A 25,091-nucleotide genomic window follows, 5' to 3' on the forward strand; every position below is an offset into this window, starting at 1 on the left:
CCGACTGAGCCACCCAGGCACCCTGAAAAATCAGGCAGGATTTTAGATGATAGTGAAAGAAGACACGTGCCTCTGAAAGCTCTTATGAGGTAACCCTACTTTACTATGGTAGCACGTTTTGTTATACATCAATGAATGGTTGTATGAACCACCCATAGATTGTAAGCACTAAGTAAATATATTTGGAAGGTTCATTGACTCAGTGCTGGAGTCCGAATGAAAGTTTACTTGTATTTCCCAAACAAGTCTTCCCTTTGAGGCAAAGGACTCAGACTCATCAATTATTTCATGTGCTAACTCCTTCCCTAGAAACTAAAGTCCTCACCTGGTCTGGCATATACACTGAACATTGCACAGTGAGTGACTTTTCCAGCTTTTTTCCCATTCAAAACCCTTACTGGGAGTTGGCTGGTTTCCCCACGCCCTAGTATGAAGATGAATTATCCTGACATAGTTTCAGGTTTCCATGACGTCATTTTAGGGTCATGCAGCTGGAAGAGACGATGTCAGTTGATAAATTCAGCCCCTTCCCAACACTGCCCTGGCCGACTTGGTGCCCTGTCTGGATATCAAAGGACAAGAGCAACAGATAAATATAAATATCTGGTTGCTGTGTACATCACGAGGTGGGAAAGCCTCACATAAAGATGGACAAACTGCAGGGAGGTAGCTTTGTGTGCAGGGAGTCAGAGCTGGCAAGCACAGTGTGTGTTTCTGTGGCTTCCCTCCCTCTCCTGAGCCTTCCAGAGTGGAGAAGCATAGAAGATTGGGCAGATAAGATGTTCCCACCGTTAGCAGGGCAAATCTTGTTACAACTGGGCTAAAAATCATCCCCTGGCGTTCAGTGAGAACTTGGCCAGAACAGTTGAAGAAAAGGGAAGGCTCAAGGAACGTTTTTCCTTCCTCCAAGCACCCAGTGTCCATTCCTTTCCAATAGCTCTGGCCAAGCCTCCCTGGGCTGCCTGGTTCTTTTGACAGCTCTAGGTCACTCTTCAAAACTGGTGACTAGAAGGTGTATCACAAGCGAGGCCGGGGCAAGAGGGCGTGATAGGAAGCGTGTAGCAGGATGATAAGGGGGGATCACTCCCGAGTTTCAGCAGAAGCATAAAGACTATGGGTGCCTCATCCCAGAGGGAACTGTGAGGGAGACAGCCGGGGAGAGTTCAACATGGCTACCCCAGAGCCCCACGTCATGTGACTCACCCACAGCGAGAGCGTGCTGGTCAGGGGAGAGCGTAAGGAAGCTTTGTTTTTTTATTTTGAAAGAGCAAGAGAGCTCAGATAATTATCTAGCACTGGAAAGATAAAATTACTAATTGAGATAAATGCTTGTGACTTAAAGTGACCCAAGGACTTCTGGCTACAACAGAGTGACCAGTGAAGTCATGGGGCCTGTCACACTTTTCATGCAGGGCCAGGGGCTATTCCCATGGGGCAAGGGATACATAAAGCTGCCCTTATGTGCCTCATGAATACTTGTTCACATATGGTATGGGTAGATAGCAAGGGGGTACTCGGTAAAGAATAAGAGAGTGGGTTTCCAGTGACTACCCTGGATTGACACAGGGCACCACTGGTCCGAAATAGGAGTACTCCAAGATGTAAAAAGTGAGTGGATTCATTGAAATGCTTTAGATCTCTTAAAATAGGTACAACTAAAATGATCCATGTTTACCATTTTTATCATATGAAGTATGTTGTGTGATCACCTTAAAATGACGGGATCTTACCATTTTAATCTTACAGCAAGAAGTCCAAAGTTTCTTTGTTATCATGGCTTTGATTTCTGTGCCTTGGATGCTTCTGATTAAGCCATTTATTCTTAGAGCCAATCATCAAAAATCCCTGGTAAGAGCCGTTCATTTACATTCACTCACTGTGGGTAAGAACGTGGGCTCCTTGAAAATAGAAGTCTGGGCTTTAGACAGATTGCTGGGCTTCCTGAGACCCGAAGGACCTAAAGAAACTACCCCCCCCCCCCGCCCCCCATGGCATGTTTCCTTCTACAGAGCTCCACATTTCCCTGGGATCTTATTTTATTTTATTTCATTTTTATTTATTTTTTAAATATGAAATTCATTGTCAAATTGGTTTCCATACAACACCCAGTGCTCATCCCAACAGGTGCCCTCCTCAATGCCTATCACCCACTTCCCCCTCCCTCCCACCCCCCATCAACCCTCAGTTTATTCTCAGTTTTTAAGAGTCTCTTATGGTTTGCCTCCCTCCCTCTCTAACTTTTTTTTCCCCTTATCCTCCCCCATGGTCTTCTGTTAAGTTTCTCAGGATCCACATGAGAGTGAAAACATATGGTATCTTTCTTTGTATGACTTATTTCACTTAGCATAACACTCTCCAGTTCCATCCACATTGCTACAAAAGGCCATATTTCATCCTTTCCCATTGGGGGGGGTCTTATTTTAGAATAATGTTCTACTAAGGGCAAGCATGTTTAAATCTTATATTTTGCAAACTTTGCTCAGGGTGTGTGTGTGTGTGTGTGTGTGTGTGTGTGTGTGCATCCGTGTATGTGTGTGTATACACATGTGTGTGCACCAAGTCTACAGGTAGCTAATGACTTACAACAGTCTGAACACGGTTGTTTCATTAGTTGGAAATAAAAGTACTTTACTACAGTTTTAGTTTATTAATGAATATTGAAAGTTGTTTTTACTAGATTTTAAAGTTGTGAGGTTTCACTGTTCATCTATCATGTCATAGATTGTTTGAGTGAAGTTGTAAACACATACAAGTAAGCCAGCTTCTATTTATTTGTGATTTTTCCCCATTGCCAAACACCAATTTCAGTCCATTTCCTCCTTTTGTCTGAACTGCTTCTGAGCCCCAGAGTTACTCAGGGAGCGAAGAAGAGTTTACTATCAGTTTAAATCAAATGGGATTTGGGAAGATTGACCTCCTAGGGCACGTCAAAGTCTAGAAATCCACACGAGTGCTGTTTCAGATTATCACTCTCTGCTTTCTCTATCTACATCAGTACAAAAGAGTAAGTGGAACTTGCTGAGATCACATATGTTTTAAGTTGTTGTAAATATTTTCAGATAAATTCTCCCCCCGCCCCCCCCCCAATATCTGTTGGGTATTGACCTGGCTGAGTTCTGGACCTGGAGATGAGAAGACTGGAGTTCCAGAGGCTCGTCCCTAGGTGGCACCCTCTCTCCACATCACCTGCTTCTCTCCCTATTGTGTCCTGCCTGCCTTGTTTAGTTATGAAATTGTCTGATAAATACAATTTATATGGGAGATAAATAAATAGAAAGGCGAAGCAAAGAAGAATACTTGTTTATTGTTTAGTCCATTTGTAAGAGACCCAGATGGTAAAGCGTGGCTGAGGTGGAAGGCTGTCTAGAGGTGACCGAGTACTTCAAAGGAACATGGCAAATAGCTCTTTATAGACATAGATGCAACTCTCTTTTCTACCTGTCCGTAAATTTAATGAGCTTAAGTCCATGAGTCCCACCTGAGTCCCCAGACTCTAAAACAATAGCTTCCCTTGCTCTTTGCTACGCAAAAGCTGTAAACAGTTGCTGATCTCAACCTGGTTGATTTCTCTCTTTACCCCATGGTAACTTACACAATAGGGAAGGAAATATAGAGGGTTTTCTTAGTCTGCCATCTTGGATGATACCCCCTAAACCAACTCTGGGTAGTAGGAGCTCCCTAAGACTGCATGGAGGGCTGTCTCCTTGGGATTCCTTGGAATACATGGCTGTTGATCGGTTTTATAGGCTGCTGATTAGGGTCTTGGTGATCCTTTTTCATGTTTCGTTAGAAATATTTCTACCACCTCCATCCAAGAGATGATCCCACTAGGGCGTTATTTGCCCCCCATCCAGTTCCCTCCGTGAAACCTTAAGGAGGCCCAGTATATTGAGATTATAAACATATTTGTTCTGATGGGCCTCAGGGGTATGAGCAGAAGTCCCACGTATTCAGGCTCCTCTATACGCTATAACCTGCGGCCCCTGCAGAAAGTGGTTTGGAAACCTCTGCACTAGAGGGCCACCGAGTAGTATTCCATTGTGTACATATATGTATATACACCACATTTTCTTAATCCATTCATCAGTTGATGGACATTTGGGCTCTTTCCATAAATTGGCTATTGTTGATAGTGCCGCTATAAACATTGGGGTGCATGTGCACCTTCAAATCAGCATTCCTGTATCCTTTGGATAAATTCCAAGTAGTGCAATTTCTCGGTTGTCGGTTGTAATTCTATTTTTAATTTTTTGAGGAACCTCCGCACTTTTCCAGGGTGGCTGAACCAGTTTAGTTTGCATTCCCACCAACAGTGCAAGAGGGTTCCCCTTTTTCCACATCCTCGCCAACATCTGTTGTTTTTCTGAGTTGTTAACTTTAGCCAGTCTGACCTGCGTGAGGTGGTATCTCAATGTGGTTTTGATTTGTATTTCCCTGGTGATGAGTGATGTTTCCCTGGTGATGACACTTTTCACGTGTCTGTTTGCCATTTGGATGTCTCCTTTGGAGAAATGTCTATTCATGTCTTCTGCCCATTTCTTCACTGGATTATTTGTTTTTTGGGCGTTGAATTTGATAAGTTCTTTATAGATTTTGTATACTAACCCTTTATCTGATACGTCATTTGCAAATATCTTCTCCCATTCCATTGGCTGCCTTTTAGTTTCCTTTGTTGTGCAGAAGCTCTTTATCTTGATGAGGTCTCAGTAGTTCATTTTTGCTTTTATTTCCCTTGCCTTCAGAGACGTGTCAAGTAAGAAGTTGCTGTGGCCAAGGTCAAAGAGGTTACTGCCTGTTTTCTCCTGTAGATTTTGATGGTTTCCTGCCTCACATTTAGGTCTTTCATCCATTTTGAATTTATTTTTGTGTATGGTATGAGAAGGCGGTCTAGTTTCATTTTTCTGCATGGTTACTGTCCAGTTCTTCCAGCATCATTTGCTAAAGAGACTGTCTTTTTTTCCTATTGGATACCTTTTCCTGCTTTCTCAATGATTAGTTGGCCATATATTTGTGGGTCCATTTCTGGGTTCTCTATTCGATTCCATTGATCTAAGTGTCTGTTTTTGTGCCAATAGCATACTATCTTGATTACAGCTTTGTAATACATCTTTAAAAAAAATTTTTTTAACGTTTATTTATTTTTTGAGAGAGGCAGACAGAATGCAAGTGTGTTAGGGACAGAGAGAGAGGAAGACACAGAATTCGAAGCACGCTCCAGGCTCTGAGCTGGCAGCACAGAGCCCAACACAGGGCTCGAACTCACGACCTATGAGATCATGACCTGAGCTGAAGTCGGACGCTCAACCGACTGAGCCACCCAGGTGCCCTGTAATACATCTTGAAGTCTGGAATTGTGATGCCTCCAGCTTTGGTTTCTTTTTCAACATTACTTTGGCTAGTCAGGGACTTTGGTGGTTCTGTACAAATTTTAGAATTCTTTGTTCTTTCTCTGAGAAGAATTCTGGTGCTATTTTAATGGCATTGCATTGAATGTGTAGATTGCTTCGGGTGATATTGACATTTTAACAATGTTTGTTCTTCCAATCCATAAGCATGGAATGTTTTTCCATTTCTTTGTGTCTTCTTCAATTTCTTTCATAAGTTTTCTATAGTTTTCGGCATACAGATCTTTTACCTTGTCGGTTATGTTTATTCCTAGGTATTTTCTGGGTTTTGGTGCAATTGTAAATGGGATTGATTCCTTGATTTCTCTTTCTGTGGCTTCGTTATTGGTGTGTAGAAATGCAACCGATTTCTGTACATGGATTTTATATCCTGCAACTTTCCTGAATTCTTCTATCAGTTGTAACAATTTTTTTTGGTGGTTTTTTGGGTTTTCCTTGTAGAGTATCATGTCAACTGTGAAGAGTGAAGGTTTGACTTCTTCTTTGCCAATTTGGATGCCTTTGATTTCCTTTTGTTGTCTGATTGCTGAGGCTAGCACTTCCAACACTATGTTAAACAACAACGGTGAGACTGGACCGCTGTCATGTTCCTCATCTTAGGGGGAAAGCTCTCAGTTTTCCCCATTGAGAATATTAGCTGTGGGCCTTTCATATATGGCTTTTATAATGTTAAGGTATGTTCCTTCTCTCCCGACTTTCTTGAGGGTTTTTATTAAGGATGCTATATTTTGTCAAATGCTTCTTCTGCATCTGTTGACAGGATCATGTGTTTCTTATCCTTTCTTCTATTAATGTGACGTATCACATTGATTGATTTGCAAATATTGAACCAGCCCTGCAGCCCAGGAATGAATCCCATTTGATCATGGTGAATAATTCTTTTAATTTACCGTTGAATTCGATTTGCTAGTATCTTGTTGAGAATTTTTGCATCTGTGTTCATCAGGGATATTGGCCTGTAATTCTCCTCTTTAGTGGGGTTTTTGTCTGGTTTGGGAATCAAGGTAATGCTGACTATGTCATAGAATGAGTCTGGAAGCTTTCCTTCAGTTTCTGTTTTTTGGAACAGCTTGAGAAGAATAGATATTAACTCTGCTTTAACTGTATGGCAGAATTCCCCTCGGAAGCCATCTGGCCCAGGACTCTTATTTGTTGGGAGATTTTTTTATAATCAATTCAATTTCTTTGCTGTTTATGGGTCAAATTTTTCTATTTCTTCTCTTTCAGTTTTGGTAGTGTGTATGTATCTAGGAATTTGTCTATTTCTTCCAGATTGTCCAGTTTGCTGGCATATAATTTTTCATAGTGTTCTGTAATAATTGTTTGTATTTCTGTGGTATTGTCTGTGATCTGTCCTCTTTTATATGTGATTTTATCTATTTGGGTCCTCTTTCTTTTCTTTTTGAGAAGTCTGGCTAGGGGTTTATCAATTTTGTTTATTTTTTTAATTTCATTTTTTATTTTTTAAAATTTACATCCAAGTTAGTTAGCATATAGTGCAACAATGATTTCAGGAGTAGATTCCTTAGTGCCCCTTACCCATTTAGCCCATCTCCCCTCCCATGCCCCCTCTAGTAACCCTCTGATGTTCTCCATATTTATGAGTCTCTTCTGTTTTGTCCCCCTCCCTGTTTTTACATTATTTTTGTTTCCTTTCCCTTATGTTCATCTGTTGTCTCTCTTAAAGTCCTCATATGAATGAAGTTATATGATTTTTGTCTGACTAATTTCACTTAGCATAATACCCTCCAGTTCCATCCATGTAGTTGCAGATGGCAAGATTTCATTCTTTTTGATTGCTGAGTAATACTCTGTTGTACATATACCACATCTTCTTTATCCATCCATCCACCAATGGACATTTGGGCTCTTGCCATACTTTGGCTATTGTAGACAGTGTTGCTATAAACTTCGGGGTGCATGTGTCCCTTCGAAACAGCACACCTGTATCCCATGGATAAATGCCTAGTAGTGCAATTGCTGGGTCGTAGGGTAGTTCTATTGTTAGTTTTTTGAGGAACCTCCATACTGTTTTCCAGAGTGGCTGCACCAGCTTACATTCCCATCAATTTTATTTATTCTTAAAAAAAAAAAAAAAAAAACCCAGCTCGTAGATTCATTGATCTGTTCTACTGTTTTTTTTTTGTTTGTTTGTTTTTGATTCTATATCGTTTATTTCTGCTATCATCTTTATTATTTCCCTTCTTCTGCTTCCTTTGGGCTTTCTTTGATGCTGCCTTTCTAGCTCCTTTAGGTGTAAGGTTAGGTTGTGTATTTGGGACCTTTCTTGCTTCTTAAGATAGGCATGAATTGCAATGTATTTTCCTCTTAGGACTGCCTTTGCTGCATCCCAAAGGGTTTGGACTATTGTGTTTTTATTTTAATTTGCTTCCATATATTTTAAAATTTCTTCTTTAATTTCCTGGTTTACCTGTTAATTATTTAGTAGGATGTTCTTTAGCCTACATGTATTTGGGAGCTTTCCAGATTTTTTCTTGTGGTTGATTTCAAGTTTCATAGCATTATAATCTGAAAATATGCATGGTATGATCTCAATCCTTTTATAATTATTGAAGGCTGCTTTGTGACCCAGTATGTGATTTATTTTGGATAATGTTGCATATGCAATCAAAAAGTGTGTATTCTGCTGCTTTTGGATGAAAAGTTCTGAATATATCTGTTAATGTGTCATTAACATCTGGTCCAATGTGTCATTGACCGCTGTTGTTTCCTTATTGATTTGCTGCCTAGATGATCTGTCCATTGTTATAAGTGGAGTGTTAAAGTCCCCTACAATCATGGTATTATTATCTATACATGTGTTTATGTTTGTGATTAATTGATTTATATATTTGGGTGTTTCACATTGGGGACATAAACATTTATAATTGCTAGTTCTTCTTGATGGATAGACCCCTTAATTATGATGTAATACACTTCTTTATCTCTTGTTACAGTCTTTGTTTTAAAATCTAGTTTGTCTGATGTAAGTATGACTACTCTGGCTTTCTTGTGCCATCCAGTAACCTGATAGATGGTTCTCCATCCCCTCACTTTCAATCTGCAGGTGTTCTCAGGTCTAAAATGAGTCTCTTGTAGGCAGTATATAGATGGATCTTTTTTTTTTCCCATCTATTCTGATACCCTGTGTCTTTTGACTGGGGCATTTAGTTCATTTACACTCAGAGTGATTATTGAAAGATAAGGTTTTAGTGTCATTGTTTTATCTGTAGGTTTCATGTTTGTGGTGATGTCTCTGGTCCTTTGTAGTCTTTGTTGCTTTCCACTCACAAAGTCCCCCTTAGGATCTTCTGCAGGGATGGTTTAGTGGCCATGAACACCTTCAGTTTTTGTTTTTCTGGGAAGGCAAAGCCTTTATCTCTCCTTCTATTCTGAATGACAGCCTTGATGGATAAAGGATTCTTGGCTGCATATTTTTCCTAGTCAGCCCATTGAATATGTCCTGCCACCCCCTGCTTGCCTGCCAAATTTCAGTGGACAGGTCTGCTACCATCCTTATGTGTCAACCCTTGTAGGTTAAAGCCTGTTCTGTCCCTAACTGCTTTCAGAATTCTCTCTTTATCTTTGTATTTTGCTAGTTTCACTATGATATGTTGTGGTGTTGACCTGTTTTTGTTGACTTAAGGGATTTTTCTGTGCCTCTTGTACTTGGATGTCTGTTTTCCTCTACAGATTAGGGAATTTCTCAGCTAATTCGTTCAAATAAGCTTTCTGGCCATTCTACCTTCTTCTTCTGGAACTCGTATAATATGGATATTACTTCATGTCATGGAATCACTTAGGTCTCTAATTCTCCCCTCGTGTTCTAATAATTTCCTTTCCCTCTTTTTTTTCAGCTTCGTCATTTTCCATAACTTTATCTTTTATTTCACCTATTCTCTCCTCTGCTTCTTCCATCCTCACTGTCACTGTGTCTAGTTTAGCTTGCATCCCATTTATAACATTTCTTAATTCACTGTGACCATTTCTTAAGTCTTTGATCTCTGCATAAATAGATTCTCTGCTGTCTTATACGCTTTTTTTTTTTCAAGCTTAGCTATTAGACTTATGACTGTTCTTGTAAATTCTTGTTCAGATATATTGTTTATATCTGTTTGGAGCAATTCTCTGGCTGTCATTCCTTCCTGGATTTTCTTTTGAGGAGAATTCTTCTGTTTTGTCATTTTGGCTAGGTTTCTGTCTTTTACGTGTTTTAATAGCTTGTTATGTGCCATGCACTGCAAGTACTACTATATTAAAAAGGAGCCATACACTGTCCAGGGCCCGGCACTTCAGGAGATGTTTCTGGAATGTGCTGCGTGCACTCTGTGGTTGTGTATTTGGCTGTTCTGTCCCACTAGTCAGTCCTCTGCTGAGCTCCTCCTTACTCATCGTGGTGGAGTGTTGGGACTTTCCACCAGGTGTGCTTTGATTTGCTCGTTGAAGTAACCCTGGAAAAAAGGGAAGGGCTGGGAACCTGATCCCATACAAAGAGAAAAATGAAAGGGGTGAAGAAGAAAAAAAAAAGACCAAGCAGAGAATCAAAGAAATGATAAGGTTAATCCAGAGAGAGAGAAAGGAAAAGAAAGGAGATCTAGAAAAGGTGTAAAAGAATAGAGTAGAAATGCCTGATGAAACAAACAAAACCGAAAAAACATATACAGAGAGAGAGTAAGGATTGACCAAAAATCAAATCAGAAGCCATGAGCCGGATTCCAAAAGAAAAAACAAGGTAGAAAGAAAAAAAAAGAGAGAAGAGAAAAGAAGAAAAGAGAAGAGAAGAGAAGAGAAGGGAAGAGAGAGAGAGAGAGAGAGAGAGAGAGAGAGAGAGAGAGAGAAACAGACTAACATACAAAACTGCAGGACAGTTGTCTGTTGGTGCCTAGACCAGTGGCTGTGCTGGTCTAGAGGAGAGACTGGTTTTATCACTGTCAGTCCCACTCAGGTAGGTAAGCAGTTGCCAGGAGGGGTGGGGTTTGGTGTAAGTGGGTTCTGCCTCCACTGGGGGCTGTGTGCTGCTCCCTGAAGCCCCACCATGAAGGTGATGGGGAGAAAAATGGTGACACCCCAATCTTCCTTCCCCTGACTAGGTGTCCCAGACCACACTGTTCAAGCAGCCTTCACAGGGTAGCACAGGCAGGCAGCTTGCCCTGCTCCACAGTCTCCCTCACCTCCTAGGTGCTTGGCTGGGATTCAAAACCCAACGTCTTAAAGGGTCCTGCACTGTGTGGACCCTATTCTAGTTTAGCACCCCTCCACCCTGCCCTGTAAAGGCCTCTGACTGGTGCCTGCAGGGTCTTTTGTCCTTGGGGGAGGCAATAAACCCTCTTCCCACAGTACTCGAGGAAGGAGACTGTTCTCTCCCAGTGTGCCCTGAGATCACTAATGCCCCCCAAGGCCGGCTCCCCTCCCCCCGAGACACGTGCACACTGCCACTCAGGTCCAGAGAAAGTTGTCCCTTTTGGAAACTCCGATCTTCAGCTCCTGAGGCTGTTTGCAAATAGAAATGGACACTGTCTATATTTCTTGTTCCCTAGTCCATGGTCTGGAGAGGTTTTTCTCTTGTACTAGCACAACATCCCAGTACCACAGCCTCTCTATCTTTCTCCTTTGTCTCTCCGCATAGGGGGTTCCCTCCCCTCAATGCCTACATTGTTTTATCTCCCCCAATTCCCATACACGCACCTCTGTCCCGCCAAGCTGTCTCCCTCAACCTGTGGATATCCCTCTGCCACTCTGCAGGTTAATTTCCTGGGTGTTTCAAGTGTTCTGACCTCAATACAGCTGTGTTTGAGGGACTAGGGAAATCCCAGTCTCTGTACTTCTCCGCCATTTTAACTCCTCTCCTACTCATTTCTGGTCATTTAAGTTTTACTGCTTCCTCACCAATTCATATCCCATCTATTTCCTTTTGCTGTCTGATTGTTGTGGCTAGGACTTCCAGTAATATGTTGAATAAAAGTGTCAAGAGTTTACATCCTTGTCTTGTTCCTGATCTTGGGGTGGGGGAAAGCTCTCAGTTTTTCACCATAGAATGTGATGTTAACTATGGATTTTTCATATATAGCTTTTATTATGTTGAGGTGTGTTCCCTCTAAACCTACATTGTGGGTTTTTAAAATCATGAGTGGATGTTGTACTGTGTCAAATTTTTTAATGTATCGATTGAAATGATCGTACGATTTTTATCCTTTCTCTTGCTGATGTGATGGATAACATTGATATTTCTTCCTGCTTCAGTTTTGGTAGGCTATATATTTCTAAGAATTTATCTGTTTGTTTTAGGTTGTTCAGTTTGGTGGCATATACTCTTTTATACTATTATAATTCTTTGTATTTTGGTGCTGTTGGTTATTATTTCTCCTTTTTCGTTTCTGATTTTGAGTCTCCCTTCCTTCCTCCCTTCCTTCCTTCCTCCCTCCCTCCCTCCCTCCCTCCCTCCCTTCCTTCCTTCCTTCCCTCCTTCCTTTCTGATGAGTCTAGCTAAAGGTTTATCAATTTTTGTTGATCCTTTCAGAGAACCAGCTCCTGGTTTCATTGATCTGTTCTCTTGTTTTTTAAGTTTCTGTTCTGTTTATTTCTGCTCTAATCTTTATTATTTCCTTCCTTGTAATAGTTTGGGTTTTGTTTTTTGTTCTTTGTCTAGCTCCTTTAGGTGTAAGTTTAGGTTGCTTGATAGTTTTCTTGTTTTTTGATGTAGGCCTGTATTGCTATAAACTTCTCTCTTTTTTTAATGTTTTATTTATTCTTGAGAGAGAGAGAGAGAGAGAGAGAGAGAGCATGAGCAAGGGAGGGGCAGAGCGAGAAAGGGACACAGAATCTGAAGCTGACTCCAGGCTCTGAGCTGGTAGCACAGAGCTGGACGCAGGCTTGAACTCATGAGCTGTGAGATTATGACCTGAGCCGAAGTCAGACGCTCAACTGACTGAGCCACCCAGGCGCCCCTAAACTTCTCTTTTAGAACAGCTTTTGCTGCATCCCAAAGATCTTGGATCATTTGTCTTTTCATTTTCATTTTAATTTGTCTACATGTGTTTTTTGATTTCCCCTTTGATTTCATGGTTGCCCCATTCATTGTTGAGTAGCCTGTTAATTAACCTCCATGTATTTGTGTTCCTTCCAGATTTTTTTCTTGTGGCTTATTTCTAGTTTTATAGCCTTATTGTTGGAAAAGATGTATGCTATAACTTTAGTGTTTTTGAATTTGTTAACACTTGTTTTCTAGCCTAACAGGTGATCTGTTCTGGAGAGTGTTCCATGTGTACTTGAAAATAATGTGGATTTTGCTGTTTGAGAAAGGAATGTTCTGAATATATTTGTTAAAGCCATCTGGCCCAATGTGTCATCCAAAGTCAGTGTTTTGGGGGCATCTGGGTGGCTCAGTTGGTTCAGCATTCACCTCAGGTCGTGATTTCATGGTTTGTGGGATTGAGCCCCACCTTGGGCTCTGCCTTAAGAGTGTGGAGCCTGCTTGGGATTTCTTCTCTCGCCCTCTGTCTCTCTTTGTCCCATGCCTCCTCTCACTGCTCTCTATCTCTCTCTTAAAATAAATAAATACACTTTTAAAAAAAGTCTATTTTGAGGGGTGTCTGGGTGGCTCAGTCAGTTGAATGTCAGACTTCAGCTCAGGTTATGATCTCCTGGTTCATCAGTTTGAGCCCCACATCAGCCTCTCTGCTGTCAGCATGGAGACTGCTTCAGATCCTCCTTCCCCCCCCACTCTGCACCTTCCTCGCTTGCACTCTCTTTCAAAAATAAACATGCATGGAGTTCCTGTCACCAAACTTGCTTGCACCGTGCAAACGCCCAACACGGTGGATCCATCCCTCTGATGGGCCTGCCTCCCTCCTGGTGCTGCAGGGCCCCTCCCACAGGGGACCACAGACAGCAAAGCTAGCTAAGTCTGCCCCTCTAACCCCTGTGCACCTTGCAGATCCACCCCGTCTAATATGCCCTTGGCCAGATCCCATTGAAGCAGCACCACAAGCCTGGCAGTGTGCAAGCAGCCCAGACGGGGCCACACCACTCCACAGTGAGTCCTGGCCCTGGGAGAGGGGAAGATAAGGTACACACCAGTCTGACTGTGGCCCCAGCGGTGGGCTGGGGGCAGACATTGGGTCTGACTGTGGCCCCACCCACCAACACAAGTTTCTCCAGATAGCACAGGGGAAGTGCCCTGCAGTTTGGAGCTACCGCAGGGACTACCCAAAATGATGAAACGGAAGAATTCTCCTCAAAAGAAACTCCAGGAAGTAGCGACAGCTAGCGAATTGATCAAAACCGATTTAAGCAATATAACGGAACAAGCACTTAGAATAATAGTCATAAAAGTAATTGTTGGGCTTGAAAAAAAGAATAGAGGACAGCAGAGAATCTATTGCTACAGAGATCAAGGGACTAATAAATAGTCATGAGGAACTAAAAAATGCTGTAAATGAGGTGCAAAATAAAATGGAGGCGGCCATAGCACAGATTGAGGAGGCAGAGGAGAGAATATGTGAATTAGAAGATAAACTTATGGAAAAAGAGGAAGCTGAGAAAAAGAGAGATAAAAAAAAAAGTCCAGGAGTATGAGGGGAGAATTAGAGAAGTAAGTGATGCAATCAAACGGGACAATATCTGTATCATAGGAATTCCAGAAGAAGAAGAGAGAGACAAAGGGGCTGAAGGTGTACTTCAACAAATCATAGCTGAGAACTTCCCTGATCTGGGGAAGGAAACAGGCATTGAAATACAAGAGGCACAGAGAACTCCCTTCAGACGTAACTTGAATCTATCCTCTGCATGACATATCATAGTGAAACTGGCAAAATACAAGGATAAAGAGAGAATTCTGAAAGCAGCTAGGGATAAACAGGCCCTAACTTACACAGGTAGACACATAAGGGTAGTAGCAGGCCTATCTACTGAAACTTGGCAGGCCAGAAAGGAATGGCAGGAAATCTTCAATGTGATGAACAGAAAAAATATGCATCCAAGAATCCTTTATCCAGCAAGTCTGTCATTCAGAATAGAAGGAGAGATAAAGGTCTTCCCAAACAAACAAAAACTGAGGGAATTCGTTACCACTAAATCAGCCCTACAAGAGATCCTAAAGGGGACTCTGTGAGTGAAATGTTGCAAGGACCACAAAATACTAGAGACAAGCATGAAACCTATGGCCATCACAATGACTCTAAATACATATCTTTCAATAATAACACTGAATGTAAATGGACTAAATGCGCCAACCAAAAGACATAGGGTATCATTATGGATAAAAAAATAAGACCCATCTATTTGCTGTCTACAAGAGACCCATTTTAGACCTGAGGACACCTTCAGATTGAAAGTGAGGGGATGGAGAACTATCAATCATGCTACTGGAAGTCAAAAGAAAGCTGGAGTAGCCATACTTACAGCAGAAAAACTAGACTTTAAATTAAAGGCTGTAACAAGAGATGAAGAAGGGCATTATATAATAATTAAAGGGTCTATCTATCAGGAAGAGCTAACAAATAGAAATGTCTATGCACCGAATGCTGCAGCCCCAAATATATAAAACAATTTATCACAAACATAAGCAACCTTATTGATAAGAATGTGGTAATTGCAGGGGACTTTAATACCCCACTTACAACAATGGATAGATCATCTAGACACACGGTCAATAAAGAAACAAGGGCCCTGAATGATACATTGGATCAGATGGACTTGACAGATCTATTTAGAACTCTGCATCCCAAAGCAACAGAATATACTTTCTTCTTGAGTACACATGGAACATTCTCCAAGATAGATCACATACTGGGTCACAAAACAGCCCTTCATAAGTATACAAGAATTGAGATCATACCATGCATACTTTCAGACTACAACGCTCTGAAGCTTGAAATCAACCACAGGAAAAAGTCTGGAAAACCTCCAAAGGCATGGAGGTTAATGAACACCCTACTAAAGAATGAATGGGTCAACCAGGCAATTAGGGAAGAAATAAAAAAATGTATGGAAACAAACGAAAATGAAAATACAACAATCCAAACGCTTTGGGAGGCAGCAAAGGCAGTCCTGAGAGGAGAATACATTGCAATCCAGGCTTATCTCAAGAAACAAGAAAAATCCCAAATACAAAATCTAATAGCACACCACAAGGAACTAGAAGCAGACCAGGAAAGGCACCCCAAACCCAGCAGAAGAAGAGAAATAATAAAGATCAGAGCAGAAATAAACAATATAGGATCTAAAAAAACGGTAGAGCAGATCAATGAAACCATGAGTTGGTTTTTTGAAAAAATAAATAAAATTGATAAACCTCTAGCCAGGCTTCTCAAAAAGAAAAGGGAGATGACCCAAATAGATCAAATCATGAATGAAATGCAGTTATTACAACCAGTCCCTCAGAAACACAAGCAATTATCAGGGAATACTATGAAAAATTATATGCCAACAAACTGGACAACCTGGAAGAAATGGACAAATTCCTAAGCACCCACACACTTCCAAAACTCAAACAGGAAGAAATAGAAAATTTGAACAGACCCATAACCAGAGAAGAAATTGAATCAGTTATCAAAAATCTCCCGACAAATGAGAGTCCAGGACCAGATGGCTTCCCTGGAGAATTCTACCAGACATTTAAAGCAGAGGTAATACCTATCCTTCTCAAGCTGTTCCAAAAAATAGAAAGGGAAGGAAAACTTCCAGGCTCATTCTATGAAGCCAGCACCACTTTGATTCCCAAACCAGACAGAGACCCAGCAAAAAAAGAGAACAACAGGCCAATATCCCTGATGAATATGGATGCAAAACTTCTCAACAAGATACGAGCAAATTGAATTCAACAGCATATAAAAGAATTATTCACCATGATCAAGTGGGATTCATTCCTGGGCTGCAGGGCTGGTTCAACATTCGCAAATCAATCAACGTGATACATCACATTAATAAAAGAAAGAAAAGAACCATATGATCCTGTCAATCAATGCAGAAAAAGCATTTGACAAAATTCAGCATTCTTTCCTAATAAAAACCCTGGAGAAAGTCAGGATAGAAGGAACATACTTAAACATCATAAAAGCCATTTATGAAAAGCCCACAGCTAACATCATCCTCAATGGGGAAAAACTGAGAGCTTTCCCCCTGAGATCAGGAACACAGCAGGGATGTCCACTCCCACCGCTGTTGTTTAACATAGTGTTGGAAGTTCTAGCATCAGCAATCAGACAACAAAAGGAAATTAAAGACATCAAAATTGGCAAAGATGAAGTCAAGCTTTCACTTTTTGCAGATGACATGATATTATACATGGAAAACCCGACAGACTCCACCAAAAGTCTGCTAGACCTGATACATGAATTCAGCAAAGTCGCAGGATACAAAATCAATGTACAGAAATCAGTTGCATTCTATACACTAGTAATGAAGCAACAGAAAGACAAATACAGAAACTGATCCCATTCTCAATTGCACCAAGAATCATAAAATACATAGGAATAAACCTAGCCAAAGATGTAAAAGATCTGTATGCTGAAAACTATAGAAAGCTTATGAAGGAAATTGAAGAAGATACAAAGAAATGGAAAAACATTCCGTGCTCATGGATTGGAAGAATAAATATTGTTAAAATGTCAATACCACCCAAAGCAATCTACACATTCAGTGCCATCCCAATCAAAATTGCACCAGCATTCTTCTAGAAGCTCAAAGAAGCAATCCTAAAATTTGTATGGAACCACAAAAGACTCTGAATAGCCAAAGTAATTTTGAAGAAGAAGACCAAGGCAGGAGGCATCACAATCCCAGACTTTAGCCTCTACTACAAAGCTGTAATCATCAAGACAGCATGGTATTGACACAAAAACAGACACACAGACCAATGTAATAGAATAGAGACTCCAGAAGTGGACCCACAAACGTATGGCCAACTAATCTTTGACAAAGCAGGAAGGAATATCTAATGGAAAAAAGACAGTCTCTTTAACAAATGGTGATGGGAGAACTGGACAGCAACATGCGGAAGAATGAAAGTAGAGCACTTTCTTACACCATTCACAAAAATAAACTCAAAATGGATAAAGGACCTGAACGTGAGACAAGAAACCATCAAGACCCTAGAGGAGAAAGCAGGAAAAAGCCTCTCTGACCTCAGCCGCAGCAATTTCTTACTTGACACATCCCCAATAGTTCATTGGGACCTCATGAACATAAAAATCTTCTGCACTGCAAAGGAAACAATCAGCAAAACTAAAAGGCAACCGACGGAATGGGAAAAGATATTTGCAAATGACCTATCGTACAAAGGGCTAGTATCCAAAATCTATAAAGAACTCACCAAACTCCATGCCCAAAAAACAAATAATCCATGAAGAAATGGGCAGAAAACATGAATAGACACTTCTCTAAAGAAGACATCCAGATGGCCAACAGGCACTTGAAAAGATGCTCAACGTAACTCCTCATCAGGGAAATACAAATCAAAACCACACTGAAATATCACCTCACGCCAGTCAGAGTGGCTAAAATGAACAAATCAGGAGGCTGTAGATACTGTAGACACCGGAGAGGATGTGGAGAAATGGGAACCCTGTTGCACTGCTGGTGGGAATGCAAACTGGTGCAGCAGCTCTGGAAAACAGTGTGGAGGTTCCTCAAAAAATTAAAAATAGATCTACCCTATGACCCAGCAATAGCACTGCCAGGAATTTCCCCTAGGGATATAGGAGTGCTGATGCATAGGGGCACTTGCACCCCAATGTTTATAGCAGCAATTTCAACAATAGCCACATTATGGAAAGAGCCTAAATGTCCATCAACTGATGAATGGATAAAGAATTGTGGTTTATATACACAATGGAATACTACTTGGCAATGAGAAAGAATGAAATATGGCCTTTTGTAGCAACGTGGATGGAACTGGAGAGTGTTATGTTAAGTGAAATAAGTCATATAGATAAAGACAGATACCATATGTTTTCACTCTTATGTGGATCCTGAGAAATTTAACAGAAGACCATGGGGGAGGGGAAGGGGGAAAAAGGGAGGGAGGCAAACCATAAAAGACTCTTAAATACTAAGAATAAACTGAGGGTTGACGGGGGGTGCAAGGGAGGGGAATGTGGGTGATGGGCATTGAGGAGGGCACCTGTTGGGATGAGCACTGGGTGTTGTATGGAAACCAATTTGACAATGAATTTCATAATAAAAAAATAAACATAAACAAGCCTATTTTGTTTAATATAAGTATTGTTACCTTGGCTTTCTTTTCACTTCCATTTGCGTGATAAATATTTTTCACTCTTCACTTTCAATCTGCATGTGGCTTTAGGTCTGAAGTGGGTCTCTTCTAGGCAGCATGGAGATGGGTCTTGTTTTTTTATCCATTTTGTCACCCTATATCTCTTGATTGGAGTGTTTAGTCCATTTACATTCGATGTAATTATTGATAGGTACATACTTATTGCCATTTTGTTAGTTGTTTTGTGGTTGTTTTTGTAATTCTCTGTTCCTTTCTTCTCTTGCTCTCTTCTCTCACAATTTGGTGGGTTTCTTTAGTGATATAATTGGATTCCCCTTTCTTTATATTTTGCATATGTGTTACCAGTTTTTGGTGTGTGGTTACCCTTACATTTATATATAACATCTTATGTATATAGCAGTCCATATGAAATTGATGGTCACTTAAGTTTGAATCCATTCATAAAGCACTAAACTTTTACTCTTCTCCATTCCTCATGTTTTAGTTATGTGGTGTCTTACTTTACCTCCTTTTACTTACTGAACATCTTGACTCGTTTTTATAGATGTACTTAATTTTACTGCTTTTATGCTTCTTTTCTTACTCTTTATTACAATCTTTCATTTCTACTCAAAGAGCCCCTTTTAACATTTTTGTAGGGCTGTTTGAGTAGTGGTGAATGTCTTTAACCTTCATTTGTCTGGGAAACTTTTGATCTCTTCTATTCTGAATGATAGACTTGCTGGACAGAGTATTCTTGGTTGCAGGTTTTTTTTCTTTCAGCATTTTGAATATATCATGTCACTCCCTTCTGGCCTGCAAAGTTTATTCTAAAAAGTCCACTGATAGCCCTATGGGGTTTCCCTTGTATATAACCGTTTTTTTTTTTTTTTCTCTTGCTTCTTTTAAAATTCTCTCTTGATCACTACTGTTTGCCATTTTAATTACCATTTGTGATGTGAACCTCCTTGGGTTGATTTTGTTGGGGGATCTCTGTGCCTTCTGGATCTGGATTCCTGTTTCCTTCCCCAGATTCAGGAAGTTTTCAGCTATTATATCTTCAAGTAAAATTTCTGCCTCCATTTTTTTCTTTCTTCTTCTTTTGGGACCCTTACAATGCAAATGTTATTACACTCGATGGTGTCACTGAGTTCCCTTAATCTATTCTCATTTATTATTATTATTCTTTTTTCTTTCTTTTTTCCGCTTGATTGCTTCCCATCACTCTGTCCTCCAGGTCATTGACTCATTCTTATGCTTTCACTAGCCTACTATGTATTCCTTCTAGTGTATTTTTAATCTCAGTGATTGAGTTATTCATCTCTGATTGGTTCTTTTTCGTGTTTTCTGTTTCCTTGTTGAGAGTCTCACTGAGGTCCTCCCCTCTTTTCCCAAGTCCAGTGAGTATCTTTATGACCATTACTTTAAGTTCTCTATCAGTCATATTACTTATCTCTCTTTTGCTTAGCTCTCTTGATGTGATTTTGTTCTATTTCATTTGGGACATATTATTCTGTCTCCTCGTTTTGTCTCACTCTCTGTGTCTATGTGTTAGGAATGTCAGCCATGTCTTCTGCTCTTGAAAGTAGTGCAATGTCCCCTGTTCTCTAGGATCTTGTGCTTCAGGGATGTTTCCTATGCATATTGTGTTTGCCCTACTTTTGTGGCTGAGCTTCTTCAGTCCAGTTCTTCTGCAAGTCCAGTCATCTGCAATGACTCTTTACCTGTTGTGGGCAGGGTTTGGTCCCTGTGGCCAGTCTGGGACCACCTTGGGCTTGAGGTGGTTCACACCAGGCATTTGCCAGAGATGCAGTGGCACTGAACTTCAGGACACTTTCCCTGTGTTGTCCCTTGGAAGCTTTTGTTGGTGGGCAGGGCCTGCAGTTAGGCCCGATATCTGCCCCCAGCCCACTGCTGGGGCCACACTTGAACAGGTTTGTGTGATTATCTCCCCCTTTACCCAGGGCAAGAATCACTTTGGGATGGTGCTGGCCTCTGTGGGGGCTGCTTGCACACTGCCATGCTTGTGGTGCTGCTTTAGATGGACTTCTGCCAGGGGTAGGTTGGAGTTGTGGTCCGCAGAAAAGCATGCAGAGGTATTGGTGGGGTGGGGTTGCTGTTAACAAGGTAGATGGAGAGTGTTCGCTGGCTGGACTGGTTCCTGCAGGTGTCTGTGTACCTAGGCTAGGGGATGGGGAGGGAAATGGCTATGCCAGCTTTTTGTTCATGGAGAAGTCTCTTAAAGTCTCTGCCCCTCCAGCACAAGTTCTGAGTTTAATAAGTAAATCTCCTTCCCTTATATCCCTATTTTTCAAACTGCGGCTTCTCTGTTGTATCTCAGCAGGTCTGTTTGTTATGCTGTTTCTTTCAGGGTGGGGACTCAGTTTGCTGTCACCTCCTGACTTTCCTTGGGCAGAGCCTGCTGAGTTTTACAGTTCTAGGTGTCAAGCCCCACTGATTATAAGAACTTGTTACGTTATGCCTCTCTGTTTTTCAGAGCCAAATGATATGAGGATTTGTCCTTCCAGTGTGGGTCCCCCAGGCGTGGGGCGCCTGGTGTGGGGTCTGCTCCTCTCCCTTCTCCATGCCTGTGTGTCCCTTCCTCCTGTAGACAGTATCATAGGTCAGTTTGTTTCCCAACCTCATCTTTGTCCTTCCTACCTTTTTCTGATGCGGCCTCTTCTCTACTTTTAGCTGTGGAGGGTCTGTTGTTCTGCCAGTCTTTGGGTTGTTTTCTGGGTTCTTTACACTGATGTGGGTGTTATTTAGGAGTGTCCATGGGATGAGGTGAGCTTAGGACCCTCCTATTCTGCCATCTTCCCTGAAAGTCCTCGACCTGTTTCTAGTTTTAGTGACTACAGATAATCTGTAAATATCCTTGTGCATATCTTTGGGCACATGTGTTTTTAGAAAGTTGTCAGTAACTAAATTTAAAATTGAGTTGTGCATTTTATTTCGCTGGGAACTCTGCTCAAACATAGTGGGGTATTTAGTAAAGTGGGGAAGATGGGCACTAGGATTCACAAAGTCCAGTATCATGTTTCTATAAAATTATTCATCTTCATTTTAATCAATTCTAGGATAATGACCAGAAAGGGCTAGAGTTTAGGGATGGATATGTTTAGGAGTCTGTTGGCTTGATTTATAACTCTTAAATATTTAAATATATGGCATATGGACTTCCATTTTTACCTTTGCCCATGGCTCTGTAAATAGTAAGTGCAGAACCACTAAAGAAAGAAAGGCAAAGACATCTTAATGCCTAATTTGCAATACCCCCCCTTCCCCCATGAAATCATTCTAGGAAACACTTTGGACATGGGACATTAAGTTTCACAGTGACTTGAAAGAGATCTTCTATTCAGACCTAGGGATAAAACTAGGCCAAATTACATGCTAATTATACCTAGATTTTCTTTCTTTGAATTTTTTTCTTAGCTATTTTTATGAAGTGATGTTTTTATTTTTAAAACTTATATTAGTATTGAAAAAGTCATTGTCTTAGTCCTTTTGGGCTGCTATAACAAAGTACCGCAGACTGGGTAGCTTATAAACAACAAATTTATTGTTCAGTGCTGGAGGCTGTGAAGTCCAAGATGAAAGGCTGCAGCATATTCACTGTGGTGAGACCCCCACCTTCCTGGTCCTTAGCCACATTCTCACTGTGTCCTGACACAGTGAAAGGGGTGAGAGTTGTGTAGGGACTCCTTTCTAACGGCACTAGTCTTGTTCATGAGGGCTCCATCCTCGTGACCTAAGTACCTCCTAAGGGCCTCACCTTTGACTACTATCATCTGTGGGGTTTAGGATTTCAACATATGAATTAGGGAGGGGATACAAAATATTCAGACCATAGCAGTCACTAATCTCCCCTAATTTTGCCTATAGAAATCTGGCTGTTCAGGTCGGTCACAAGATTATGTCAAAGGTACCAACGGACAATTTTATGACAATGCATATTATTTTTTAACAATAAAAGGTACTCTTGTACGTGCACCGGTTTACTGTAAAGACGGATTAATTTGGCACATTCTGGAGCACCATGGAGAAGAGGGCATACTCAGGAATCAGATTGCCTGAGTTTGAGTCCTAGCTCTGCCACTAACTAGCCTTACAAGCTGTATGATCTTGAGTACATTTCTTAACCTTCCTGTGCTGTCATCTCCTTCTCAGAAGAGTAAGGTGATAATTGTGTGTATCTGAAAACATTGTTACAAAGGCTAAACGAAGTGATATAGAGAGAGTTTAGAACAGTGTCCGGTGCATAGTCAATATTTGGCAACAGCCTTTATTTTATGTAGAATTGTTGTAATTCTAGTTCAAAGGGTGAATTTAGTGCTTCACTTCCTTCCTTGCTGACAGCTGCAGGCATCCATGATCCAAGAAGATGCCACCGAGGACATTGAAGGTGACAACTCCAGCCCTTCCATGAGCACAGGTCAGAGGGCTTCTGCAGGTGGCCACGGGGCTCAGGATGACCATGAAGAAGAGGTATGTGGGATTCAACACCCAACAAAGATTTCCCAGTTTGTACAGATTCTAGATGTGGGATCTCACCAAGGGTGATGGTCAAATGTTTAACAGCCAGTAAGTAGGGCATGGGCACCAGCTCACCTGAAAGCACTTAGGCAGTAGATCTGGGAGGGTCAGGGAGACCCTGCTGGTGGCAGTCCTGTAGTTGCAAAGTCATGGGAAGTTGGGGTGGTCCCAAAGGAGGGGGAGTGCATATAGGATCAGAACAACAGCTACTCACCAGCCAATCTAGTAGTGTTTTAATATTTTAACCCAGTTACTGCTGTATCTGTGAACGTGGGGTGAATATCAGCCTTCAGATTTACTGACAGAGAAGGTCCTCAGTGCTAGTCAGTCCTCCTTTTTTTTTTTTTTAAAGTATATTCATTTATTTTGAGAGCGAGCGAGCAAGTGTGAGTTGCAGGAGAGGGTCAGAGAAAGTGGAAGAGAGAGAATCCCAGGCAGGTTCCACGCTGTCAGTACAGAGGCTGAGGAGGGGCTCGATCCCACGAACTGTGAGATCATGATCTGAGCCGAAATCAAAGAGTCAGACGCTTAACCAACTGAGCTGCCCAGGCGCCCTGCTAGTGAGGCCTCCTTGACTCAGAATTGTACCCCTGGGAGTCAGCTATGTTTATTATGAGGTGCCCAGTCAGTACCCCTCACACCATGAGAGCAGAGCCCGAATCTAGCCCGACTGAAGAAGTAAAAGGCAGGCTGTTTATTCTCAGCCCGCCTCCCCAGCAGAAGCATGCCCAGCTGCTGTCCCCTCTTTGTTCTCCTGTCTCAACCCAACCCTGGCTCTGCTGAGACTTTGCTGACCTATCTTTGTAACGTTATCTGCCTCTCCTGTGAATTCAGGAATTGCTTTGTTCCCTCCTCCCTCCCTGCGCCTTTCTGTCCAAGAGCAGCCACTCCCCCTCAGGAATGTGCCACATTTTCCCAGCTGAAGGCAGGTGGCTGTTTTTATATTACCACCGAAGTATCCCATAAGCCTGAACGGGCTGGGGACTTTAACTGGAGCTCTGTTCTAATCCTGGAGTGGGGACGGGGTTCCTGTGAAGCCTGAGAGATGCTATAAGAAGTTCCATTTGTGGTGTTAATTACTTAAAAAAAAAATTCATTTAAACTAATGGATAGTCAATTAGAAATAATGAAAAATCTGGATCAAGTTTTTCCGAGAAGATTCCAGGTACAGAAAGTAACCCATATTAGTGGCTATTAATATTACTAAGCCTGCCAGACCTGCGGGGATGTTTTAGAATCCAGCCCACACATCGTCTGACTCATCCAGTCCCAGCCCGTCCAGTACAACCTCTCTCGTCTGTTCTTCCCATGCCCTCAATATTTACCCTCTCGGTGTTCATCTTCTGCCTCTGCCATGTACTGGCTGCCCTTGTTTGGGCGACTTGAGGCTCCATTTGTAGGTCCCTTCCCCCAAGTACAATCATGTGTGGATCGTCCATTGCCAAGCATATATACAGGCTTGGCTCTTTTGTCCCCTCAGGGTCCTCTCTGACCTCTGTCTACACCAGGTGTTGGCCAAACTCTGGGTCAAGGTCTGCAGACTGCCAAGTCTGCCCAAGACTTCCGACACTAGCCACAGGTTTGGGGGCCCCCAGGACCACCCTCTCTTCAGACCAGTCAGTTACAAATTCAGGGTCCCCTCAGATTCCCTCAGGGTTGGTGATTTATAGAACGACTTACAGAATTCAATGAAGTTTAACCCTTACAATTAGGCTTTTACTGTAGCTCAAATATACAGATCAGAAGCAGCTGGAGGAAGAGGCGCGTGGACAGAACCTGACGCTGGGAGGGTTCCAAATTCAGAATTCTGTGTCCTCAGAGAGACATTAGTCTCCCAGCCTCAACATGTGGTGGTGTGCACACAGCATTGCCAGCCCAGGAAGCTCACCGGAGCTCCAGCATCCAAAGCTCTATTGGGGTTTCATTATGTAGGC

The 25,091-nt window shown here is 41.7% G+C and overlaps 1 protein-coding gene across 7 annotated transcripts in view; it reads left to right on the forward strand.

Moving 5' to 3' along the window:
• ATP6V0A4 (ATPase H+ transporting V0 subunit a4) overlaps window positions 1–25,091 on the forward strand; it is a 95,048-nt gene that overhangs the window by 62,965 nt on the left and 6,992 nt on the right. For all 7 annotated transcript variants that reach the window (XM_053218027.1, XM_015067045.3, XM_053218028.1 and 4 more), the window contains 2 exons: window positions 1,747–1,848; window positions 22,981–23,109. In XM_053218027.1, coding sequence (XP_053074002.1) covers window positions 1,747–1,848; window positions 22,981–23,109 — 231 coding nt within the window. The remainder of the gene's footprint in view (window positions 1–1,746; window positions 1,849–22,980; window positions 23,110–25,091) is intronic.

This window comes from Acinonyx jubatus, chromosome A2, assembly GCF_027475565.1.
Source record: "Acinonyx jubatus isolate Ajub_Pintada_27869175 chromosome A2, VMU_Ajub_asm_v1.0, whole genome shotgun sequence".
In the NCBI taxonomy this organism is placed as follows: domain Eukaryota; kingdom Metazoa; phylum Chordata; class Mammalia; order Carnivora; family Felidae; genus Acinonyx; species Acinonyx jubatus.